Source organism: Lampetra planeri, chromosome 36, assembly GCF_965212315.1.
Source record: "Lampetra planeri chromosome 36, kcLamPlan1.2.h2, whole genome shotgun sequence".
Lineage (NCBI taxonomy): Eukaryota > Metazoa > Chordata > Hyperoartia > Petromyzontiformes > Petromyzontidae > Lampetra > Lampetra planeri.
In genome coordinates, this window is record NC_136142.1 from 5,764,775 (window position 1) to 5,776,166 (window position 11,392).

The following is an 11,392-nucleotide window of genomic DNA, read 5'->3' on the forward strand; positions in this document are numbered from 1 at the left end:
AGCGGTGAGAAGAGGCCGGACCCTGCGCGAGCGGGACCCGGTCCGGAAGCGGCAGTGACTCCACGTGATTCGCCGGCTACGGACACGAGGGGCGTGGAGGTGAGGGCTGCGATGGGTGAGGGGGTGAGGGAAAGAGGGTGGGTGGGTGAGGGTGAGGGGGTGGGCGAGAGAGTGGGTGAGGGGGTGAGGGTGAGAGAGTGAGTGAGGGTGAGAGAGAGAGAGGGAGTGAGGGTGAGGGGGTGAGAGAGTGAGTGAGGGTGAGAGAGTGAGTGAGGGTGAGAGAGTGAGTGAGGGTGAGGGGGTGAGTGAGGGGGTGAGGGTGAGAGAGTGAGGGGGTGAGAATGAGAGTGAGGGGTTGAGGGTGAAAGAGTGGGTGAGGGGGTGAGAGTGAGGGTGAGAGAGTGAGTGAGTGAGGGTGAGTGAGTGAGGGGATAAGTGAGGGGGTGAGTGAGGGGGCGAGGGGTGAGTGAGGGTGAGAGAGTGAGCGAGTGAGGGTGAGTGAGGGTTAGTGAGTGTGAGTGAGTGAGGGTGAGGGGGTGAGTGAGTGTGAGTGAGTGAGGGGGTTAGTGAGTGTGAGGGTGAAAGAGTGAGTGAGTGTGAGGGTGAGAGGATCCTGGGGTCACCTGGGGTACGGGGGTGTGGGTAGCATGTGGGTGAGTTTTGAGTGAGGGTGAGTGAGGGTGAGTTGTGAGTGAGTCGGTGAGGGTGAGTGAGGGTGAGAGTGAGCCAGGGTGGGTGAGGGTGGATGAGAATGAGTTTGAGTGAGAGCGTGTGAGGGTGAGAGAGCGAGTGAGGGTGAGAGAGTGAGAGTGAGGATGAGTGTGGAAGAGCGAGTGGGGGTGACAGTGAGGCTGTGCATGTCTATGCTGTGTCTGCGTGTGACTCAGTTTGTGTCCCTTACGCGTGGTGTGTGTGGGCAGCCATAGTGCAGTGGTTAGCGCACTGCGCTACGAGTTCGACACGGCCAACATTGGTAACGATTAACTGAACCGGTCTCGGGTCTTCACAGGTAGACCCAGCCTGAATCAAGTACCTGATACGGTGTGGAGACAAAGGCGGTCGGGCGTGGTGTTGGCCACCCACCCCCTCGTGTACCGTGCCGGCCTTCATAGGTGCTCGCTAAAAGCACTTGCCCCTACAGTCTGTTAAGGCTATACGGGGGATCTTTGTCTTGTCTCTGGGACTGTGTCTGTATCGTCGTATGTGTGTCATTGTGCATCGTGTACCCGCATTTTCTCACAGAGCCACTGGGTCTGTCCCGTGACCTGCTGCTGCCAGTCGACACTTAAAACGTGAGCTCAAGATTCACCTTGGCCAGCACATGACGCCCTGGTGTCATCACCGACACTTGGTGGCGATGTCTTAGTTTGTGTGTGCCGTGACCTCTCTCTGGTTCCACGCGTATCTTCGTGAGGGCCTATTAACTGTGCCTGCACGTGCGTCTGTTGCACGCGCTTTTCAGGAGTGGCATGCCAATGCGAGACCTTCCTTAAAATTTAGTGAGACTTTCCGGGGTAAGATCGAGGGCATTGCACACACACGCAGTTAGTTATTCACACCCGCAGACCTAAAGCACGCGTGCTCACACAATCGTGAGAATGTGTAGCGAATGATACCACCACGTTTCGATTTAAAGCTTTGGTGACTGCAGGGATTCATCTTCTTGGTTCTTTCGGTAAAGTCACGTAGAAGGGAAATAATAAAAATAAAACATAATAAAATAATTCTCACGACGTTTCGGCCAGACCTGTTCTTCACCTGAGGACGGCTGCTTGCGTTGTGGCCGAAACGTCGTGAGAATTATTTGATGTTTTATTTTTATTTCGATTTAAAGCTTTCGTGACTGCAGGGATTCATCTTCTTGGTTCTTTCGGTAAAGTCACGTAGAAGGGAAGTAATAAAATAATAAAAAATAAAACATAATAAAATATATAATTATTTTATAAAATAATAAATAAATAAAACATAATACAATATAGAATTATTATTTTATAAAATAATAAATAAATAAAACATTTTTAAATATATAATTATTATTTTCTTATGTTTTATTTTTATTACTTATTACTTCCTTTCTACGTGACTTTACCGAAAGAACCAAGAAGATTTATTTTTATTATTTTATTATTTCCCTTCTACGTGACTTTACCGAAAGAACCAAGAAGATACCACCACGCTTAAACTCTACAACAAATCACAGGCTCGCAGCTCTTAACACACTCCCCTCCGACCACCCGTCATGTCATCAGAGCAGAGTCTCACGCTGGGACTGGCTCAGAGGTCGCAACCGGGTACCCGATACCCGTACCCTACCCGATACCCGGCTACCCGTACCTGGCCAGGTACGGGTAGGCCGTGAGTCACTGGTGAGTAACCGTTTGTCACTCATTTCCCAACGTCTTGTCTCTTCTCACAATTCAAGTTCCTAGAATCAACCCACCCACGCCTGCAACGTTGCTTCATCCCAGAGGTCGCAATCAGGTACCCGATACCCGGCTGGGTACGGGTAGGGTACGGCCGGGTACGGGTACCCGTTTGCGACCCTGGTGCGGCCGGGTACGGGTAAGGAATCAAAACCCGTTTGCGACCTCTGTACTGGCTACGCTCTCACGCCACCACGTGGCCGCTCTCACGCAGTACCGCTCACGAGATGAACCCAGCTGGCTATTTGAGTTCGATTCTCAGCCACGGTGGTTACCACCATCCTTGGGGAGTGATATCTGAATCGTTCCTGGACCACCCCAAACAAAGGCAAAGATCCCCCGTGTAGCCTTAACAGGCTGTTTGGGGCAAGTGCTGTTCGCGAGCACCGGTGAAGACCAGCGCGGTATACGAGGGGTTGGGTGGCCAGCACTACGCCGTGCTGTTTTTGACTCCCTAGTAGTGATATGGACACACTGCACCGGGGACTTATTTGAGGCTGAGTCTACCTAGGGCAGGCCCAGGACCGTTTCAGATAATCGTCACTGGTGTTGGCCGCGAGCGGGAATCAAAACTCCCGTCGCCAGGTTCGTAGCGCAACGTAGCGCTAACCACTGCGCCACCGCTCCCCATTCTGGACCACCCAACCACTTGACTAACCGGCAGAGGTGGGACAAAGTCATTGTTATGCAAGTCCAAGTCGAGTCGCAAGTCATCAAATTCATGACTCGAGTCTGACTCGAGTCCAAGTCACATGACTCGAGTCCACATCTCATAGGTGGGACAAAGTCATTGTTATGCAAGTCCAAGTCGAGTCGCAAGTCATCAAATTCATGACTCGAGTCTGACTCGAGTCCAAGTCACATGACTCGAGTCCACACCTCTGCTAACCGGCACTGATGAGCGTCCTGAAGCACGGCCACAACACCCCCATGATGGACACGGCATGGAGGGGTCTTCATACAGCAGTGTATTTACTGTTGTCTGTGTGTACTGCTGCCCGTGTGTTGTAGTAGACTGGCGTGATGCGTTTGTGGTGCGCTGCTCGAAGACTGACGCCAGCTCTCCTGTTCCCCTTAAGGGTACGTGCATTTTTATTTTTCGATTTAAGGCTTTCGTGACTGCAGGGATTCATCTTCCTGGTTCTTTCGGTAAAGTCACGCAGAAGGGAAGTAATAAAATAATAAAAATAAAACATAAAATTATTCTTACGACGTTTCGGCCACAACGCAAGCAGCCGTCCTCAAGTGAAGAACAGGTCTGTCGAGAAGACAGAGTCTGAATGGCACGCCCCAGGCTTGGAGCGACTATTTAAGCTGGGATGGAGGGGGGAAGGGCGCCTTGACAAAATAATTTGCATATCAAGAGGAATTTAGCATATTTATGGGAAATGCAGATATGCGATTAGTACTACTTGTGAAATGCGTAGGAGGTTTGGCGAGGGGTTTAAAGTCATTATGCCCGTACATTATGCAGGATTAGCAGCATCAAAGGGAGGGAGTATGGTTAGAATTAATAAAGGGAAGGAATGTTAATATGGCGCCGCAGCAATATGCTTATTGACTATACCTTGTCATATTACACTGTTTTATTCTACCCACTCAACTGTATAGCATACTGCTATATACGTAAATATTACTACACCTTGTGAGTGAGATTGGCCTCATTGCAGATACCAGTTGATGTGTAAATTTGTATGATAATTGATACTGGTGATATTGTCACGTTGGATTACAGGACGACCCGCAACATTTGTGATGGTATATGGAGATGTGGTCGCATATATGATAGGCAAATGTGTGAGAGACTGTGAAGGAGCTGTGTTAGGGCCATCTAAATGAATTCGACTGCGTGGGTTTTCACGGTCGTGCTATGTCGCTGTCCAGTGTGTTTTGGGTCGTGTTGTTGGCACGATGTCCGATGTTTTGCTCCACGTGATGGGAGCTTCGTCAGGAACTGAATTTCAGGAGAGGGATTACCGAATCTCCCAGCACTTGGAGCAAACAACGTATATGGATGTTAAACTTATTTATCGCCGTACGGAGCCAACCGTGCTAATCAGAGGTTCGGGAGTGGAATATGCGACTTTACACTGTAAAAAGATAGCTGTCGATGCCATCCTCTGTATTACCTTTAAAGTTTAGAGTTGGGTCACCTAAAGACAGATTTCAAAATATTTGTGTTTAGTTGTGACCAAAAAAGTAGAACTGAAATGATTGTGCCCATATGTTGACATTTTTAACTTGACCTTTGCCCCACCGTTAAATAATTGGCCCCAAAAGGTGAACTCGGATTTGTAACAAAAAATGAGCAAAGCAACTCAGAAAAACACCCAGGTGTAGTTTTTGGGCTTCGTTTATGAAAAAAACCCCCAATAACCCCATACTTGACCGCAAAGATAAAGCTCACCGGTGTGGTGTGTGTGGCTCGGTAATTGCTGTAGGGACAGGTGAGCACGCGATTACACACGCGTGGATTTTCCAAGGCTTCCAAAGAGATACAGGTGAGCTTGCCAGAGCTGCAGCGTGGCCAACAGCCCTCACAACCCACACTGCTTGGGGAGGGGGCCTTCATCCAGCGGCCGATTGACAGAAGGGCTCTCTACGTGTGTTTCCGTGTGCACGCGTGAGCAGTTCAGTTTGCGAACTCGAATCTTGGTGACGGCAGGGATTGGATCGGCCTTCTTCGGGTGGTGGGCGTATTTGCGGTATGAAAAACAAGGTACGTAAGTATACTAAAGTACACGTAATAATCATGAACGGCATTGCCAACCACTGGTGGAGAAAGGCCTCCCAATGCCGTGTCGGGTAGCTCTGAAATTCACCTATCTTTACCAACATTCTCAAACTGTTACTCCTCTTGGATGACTTTTGAGTGTCCTCGTTTGGACACACGTGTGTGATCACAAGCACGTGCTTGTGTGTGTGCTTTACCGCTGTGTTTGTTGTCTGTCTAGGTTTGAATGATCACATCGTTGGGCTGGGAGGTGTGAAATTTGAACTGACCGATCAGAGTGGACACAAGGTTAAGGGTCACGACCTCCTGGTCGGCCGGTGGAGCTTGCTCTACTTTGGCTTCACGCACTGCCCCGATGTGTGTCCAGAGGAAATGGAGAAAGTATCGGGCGTCGTACACACCCTAGGTACGTGAGCTTCACACGGACCGTAGAAGGGTTTCCAAAGCCACTTCGAAATAGGTCACGAGAATCCATTCACGAATCTAACAATAATTCCATATCAATGACTTCATACAATCACTCAGGGTGGTGGTCAATAATGAAAAGACTTCGATTTTTCATAGTGCAGGAATCCGCACGACTCACACCAGATCCTGTGACTCTCTTAACAAGTGGGAAATCGAGGGAAGCCTGCAGTGCAGAGGTCGCAAACGGGTTTTGATTCCTTACCCGTACCCGGCCGCACCAGGGTCGCAAACGGGTACCCGTACCCTACCCGATACCCGGCTACCCGTACCCGGCCAGGTATCAGGTAGGGTACGGGTACGGGTACCCGATTGCGACCTCTGGGATGAAGCCATGTTGCAGGCGCGGGTGGGTTGATTCTAGGAATTTGAATTGTGAGAAGAGACAAGACGTTGGGAAATGAGTGACAAACGGTTACTCACCAGTGACTCACAGCCTACCCGTACCCGGCCGCACCAGGGTCGCAAACGGGTACCCGTACCCGGCCGGGTACGGGTAGCCCGGTATCGGGTAGGGTACGGGTATCGGGTACCCGGTTGCGACCTCTGCTGCAGTGTGACTACGAAGACGGTGACCAAACTGTGGGACACATCGTGCACCACAGAGCACATTGAAAGCCATAGGGCAAATTGCAAACTCTTGAGTGCATTGTGATGCGCAGATTTCATTGCGAACGGTACGGCGCGTTGTAAACCACTGCCAACTTTGCAAATTCAACGGAGGCAGCAGCAGCAGCTGTAACTATTCACTCAGCCTCACCTGCAGCCATCTTGTGGCTTTCAAACTTGGATATAGATCTCTAAGATGTGATTCACAGAGCCATATGCAAGAAGTAGTGAAGGAGTGTGTTGCTCTTCTTGGTTCTTTCGGTAAAGTCACGTAGAAGGGAAGTAATAAAATAATAAAAATAAAACATAATAAAACAATTCTCACGACGTTTCGGCCACAACGCAAGCAGCCGTCCTCAGGTGAAAACCTGAGGACGGTTGCTACCATACAATGACATTCCTAAACTATTTTATTTGACCAGGTAAGGCCCACTGAGCTGTGTAGCTCTTTTTTAGAAGCAACCTGGCCATGTGTGACGGCTCAATGAAGTGGCTTATATGGAAATGTATAGCAGCTAAATATTCTTCAATGGATGTTTCTAAATGTGGAGGGGAAAAACCCGGAGAAAAATACATGCGACCATGGGGAGAACATGCAAATTCTAAATATACAGGTGTCAGGGTTGGGATCGAACCCACGACCTCCCGTATACCAGGCAAGAGAGTTAACATGTCGCCAACCTCGCCATGTAACAGACGCAGTGATTGAACCTGACGCCACGTTTCACATCCGGTGTTACAAGCACGTGTTTAGGTCCTGTGACGCGTGTGTGCTGCGTGTTGCGTGCGTGTGCTGTGTGTGTGCTGCGTGCGTGTGCTGTGTGTTGCGTGCGTGTGCTGTGTGCGTGTGCAGACAAGGACACGAATCTGCCCAGGGTGCAGCCTGTGTTCGTGACGATCGATCCGCAGAGGGACGACGTCGCGGCTGTGGCGCAATACATAAAAGGCACGACGGGTTTCCCACCTTCACCAACCGGCTTCATTTATTAGTTGCAGTGTGTTGAAGAATTTATTTTGAAATGTTGTTATGAAAGGGATGCTGCCGTGATGTTCTGTTTATCACACTGGGGTCTCTGGTTCAAACTCCTGGCAATGGTCGTTGAAACAATGGAGACAGTTTATTAAATCCTCCCCTACCTGTCCACCCAGCAGTATAAATGGGTACAGCACAGATGGTCGGCAGGTCGCATATGGCGGGGTAAATTATGGGTAATCCCACCTCTTCAAAGACATTTTGCCCATATGGAAGAGAAGGCCTGTTACCCTTCGAGGGCTTCGAGAGCTCCCTTGAGTGGAGGCCTATCTGCCAGCAGTGGCGTTAGCAAGCAATTGCAGGGCTGCACCTTTACCTACCAGGGTCGTGTTTATTCATGATCCACATTTTTTGCCAAAATATCACCGACGTAAGTTACAGAATTATCATCATTATTGTTGTCACTACCTGTGTACTTGGCGAGACAACCCCGTAAACTACGGCAGCTTTTGTCGCGTGCCACGCAGATTTCCACCCACGGCTGGTCGGCCTGACCGGCTCTCCGGAGCAGATCTCGGCGATATCAAAAGCCTACCGCGTGTACGCCCAGCCCGGCCCACGTGACCCCACCGACCAGGAGTACGTGGTACGTTACACGCGGGGTCATCTACTACACACGTGCGCAGACAGAAGTGGCCGAGCGGTTCGGGGGTCGAGACGCAGCTGGCATTGCTGGGATTCTTGGCTTGAATCCGGGTTTTACAGTCATCCCAAGCACGATTATTTGGTTGCTATGAACGGCCACATGATACGGCACTTAGTGGAGCCATCATTTGTGGCCAGGTCACTCGTGAAAAAAACCTTGAGAGCTCGGTGGGACGCACCTGGAAAATTTCAAGTTTAGTTTAAATTCAAGTGGGTTCTAAAGTGTAGTGAGTTAATGGTTTCAGCCAGATTAACTGTAACTGCATAAAAAAAAACGCCATCAATTTGGATTTGCATTTAATTTGGTTGCATTCCAGTTATGAGAAATAAAATACTGTTGCAAAATGTCTCTGTAACAGCACCCCCTTATCAGGATAACAAAAGCCACCTGATGTGATCTAAGAAGTAGTTCTATGATGTCCATATCTCTGGCCATTCTCCACATGATGCTGACAGCACATTTGGAATAAAGATTGGTGAGACAACCAGTCATGAATGACGGTCGCCCATCCAAGCACTAACCAGGCCCAAATCTGCTTAGTTTCTTAAATCTAACGAGATCGCATGAGTAATATTCTCCCTCTGCTGGTGGACTGATGCCTATTGAACGGGCCGGTGCTGTGATCTCCTTGCTCCGGGGGGAGGGGGGGGGAAAGGGGTCCCCTAGGTAAAGAGCAAATCACAGAGACGTTTCGTTAGGTTACGGGTCGAATGTAAACGCAGGCGCTATTACAGTATCGGTGTTATTCCGTGTGACTTGGTGGCAGGCGGCGTATAGCGAACGTGGCTGATGTTCGTTCATTACCCTGCGTGTGCGCGCAGGTGGACCACTCCATCATCACCTATCTCATCTGCCCGCACGGCGCCGTGCTCGAGTTTTACGACCGCTCCGTGGAGGAGGCCATCATGGCAGAGAAAGTGCGCCAACGCTTGCGCGCACATCGCCTCTGACCACCCTGCCTCCATGGCAGCACCAAGCCAACGCTCAGAGTTGGGGCGTGGGTCCATCTTTATCCAATCAAGTTTTGCTTTTTAATTATGAACATTTTTACATGCCATACAAACAAACGTCACGGCCGTTTGTTAATCTATTGGATGAAGGACTCCTGAAACACCGTTTTTGCGTCGATCATGGGGGTTCGGTCAACAGCACTTCACCATGAAGCACCTACGGTATAACAAATTCCTGCGGAGGGAGCTGGTAGGAACGTTGGGTTGCTCGGTCAATGGCCAGGGTCAACGGCGGCGTGGTGTATTCCGCAAATATGCCCGACTGAGGGCGGGCACAAGCCGGCGTGAGTAGGTTAAACTTTGAGTTTTATAAGGGCACCACGGGGTGACCAGCCCCTCCCCACCAAGCCCCACCCCTCCCACCCAGCCCCTCCCTTCCCTCCCCACCCAGCCCCTCCCTGCACGACGGACACAATAATCCCCTGTGGGCTGGTGTAACCAGGAGGTTCCTACCAGTATTAATTTGTGGCTGCCACCGCCCTCTGTTGCCCAGAACGTAGCCACGCGATGTCCCGCACCGACCGCTTCAGATCTCACTCGCCACCGACGTTACCTGTGGCCGGGAATCAACCTCGGCTCGCAGAGTTTTTACAGCACAATGCTGTGTTAGAGGAATCCCAGTGGAGGATGGGTGGTGCAATGGTCACAATGATACAAGAGGTGATTCCTGACACGATGCAGTCTGGACCATTATAATGATGGAAGGACGCCTGTGTTGAGAAGCGCAGCGGTGCGTTGGTCGTTGACTTTCACTACGAATTTGGCAATCCGAGTTCAATTCCCATGTATGTCTGAAGCTGACGTTTACGGTGAAGTATGATCTAATAACCTCCATGACCACCACGGTGTAGGGAAGCCTTCATCCAGCAGTGGATGAGACAAAGGACTGTATATTGTCATGAAGTTCAACACCGTTGGAATTGTTTAAAATACAAATCAGTTATTGATGTGTACCTCTGATGCCGGAAACAGGTGTTGTAGCTTAATACATAGTAACTGTGTGGTGGGTTTGTAATTGTAATGTTGAGGCTGTACAAACACATAAAGAGACCAAGGTTTTAGATCGGGATGTCTTGTGCATTTTGTATACACAGCAGTGTCATACGCATACGGGGCTAACTGTCACAGTGGGTAAAGTTACTCTTTCTCCACCATTGCAAGCTCTGTAATGTGACCAGGTATCTCCCCGCTGCAGGGAATAAATACGGTCAAAGTTTGTGTTCAAGGTTATTTATGTTGTTACTCTCAGAAGTTGATCACTCCATGGACAAATTCTTGAACTCTAAAGGCATTCCTTAAAAAAGCAAGAATGAACAGAGCCCCTATTCTCAATTGCACTCAGCCGAATTCCTTAAGTGGTGAACATGTAATGCTTCACTTTAATCACTTTGTGTTTTTTTTTCAGCACGATGCTTTACATCTGTGTATTATTTATTTGGTACCATTTTCAACAACTATAAAGTACCGTGGTTTACTTTCTACTTGTTGTTAATCCACATTTCCCATGCAGAAGAAACGTCACCTGTCATGCTTAACACAATGTGCACTACGCTCCCAGCTCCACTGCAGCAATCCTGAGATTGCACGATGCCTCGCAGCAGTTGTGCAATCGCAAAATGGCGATGTATCGGCAAGAAGTGGCCCTTCTTCACAGAAGAAGTATTGACTGTTCAGTTTGTTGTTTGTTACTCTTTGGTTTTTTCGGTAAAGTCACGTAGGTAAAAAGTAAAAATAAATGAAAACTAAATTTTTTACCTACGCGACTTTACCGAAAAAAACAGAGTATGAATCCTTGCAGTCACGAAAGCTTCAAATCTAGATTTGTTGTTTGTTATTTATACTCGTGTGCATCGCTGCCAACGTAGCACTACCAAATTGTTTAATCACAGTCGAGGCGGTCGCCCGCTTTTAGCTTTAACGATGTCACAATGCGTTCCTGGAAACCCCGTCATAAATCGGACCCGATTGTCGCCATAGTAGAAACGGTAGAAACATTTTGTTTTCAAGCTTTCATGACTGCAGGGATTCATATTCTTGGTTCTTTCGGTAAAGTCACGTAGAAGGGAAATAATAAAATAATTTCTTTATCGGTAAAGTCACGTGACTTTACCGAAAGAACCAAGAATAAGGTAGAAACATTGCTTGCTGATGTGTTTTTCCTTTTTGTAAGCCACATTTAACAGGGTTTAAGAAGTAAAAATCCACAAAACCACTTAGTAATAACAAAAGCTCTTAACCAAGTGACATTGGAAACCGGACCGGTTTAAAATGTGTACGGAGTTGTGTCAGAGGATGTGTCGTGAATGTAGATCGTCGTGAATTTGACAGTCCGCCTGTATGGTGATTACCAGGACCATGTGATGCATCAAATGACAACCCCCCAGCCTCGTTGGGAAGTCTGTCTGCCATAACCAAATCGGCAACGCAGGACAATTCCAGCAATCACCACAGAGTGAAACGCGGCACTACTAG

At 48.8% G+C, this 11,392-nt stretch overlaps 1 protein-coding gene across 6 annotated transcripts; it reads left to right on the top strand.

Annotated features, from left to right (window-relative positions):
• LOC144730722 (protein SCO2 homolog, mitochondrial-like) lies at positions 1-9,981 on the top strand. Of its 6 annotated transcripts, none has more exons than XM_078611422.1 (10): positions 1-99; positions 1,243-1,292; positions 1,463-1,514; positions 3,435-3,503; positions 4,865-4,924; positions 5,055-5,142; positions 5,378-5,563; positions 7,085-7,177; positions 7,732-7,850; positions 8,732-9,981. In XM_078611422.1, exons 4-10 carry the CDS (start codon positions 3,447-3,449, stop codon positions 8,858-8,860), a joined length of 732 nt encoding a protein of 243 aa, XP_078467548.1. In that variant the 5' UTR covers positions 1-99; positions 1,243-1,292; positions 1,463-1,514; positions 3,435-3,446; the 3' UTR covers positions 8,861-9,981. The 6 variants fall into 6 exon arrangements, with proteins under 6 accessions (XP_078467548.1, XP_078467549.1, XP_078467551.1 ...); XM_078611423.1 differs by having other exon boundaries at positions 3,438-3,503; XM_078611425.1 differs by lacking the exon at positions 1,463-1,514 and having other exon boundaries at positions 3,438-3,503.
• Positions 9,982-11,392: the final 1,411 nt, after the last annotated feature.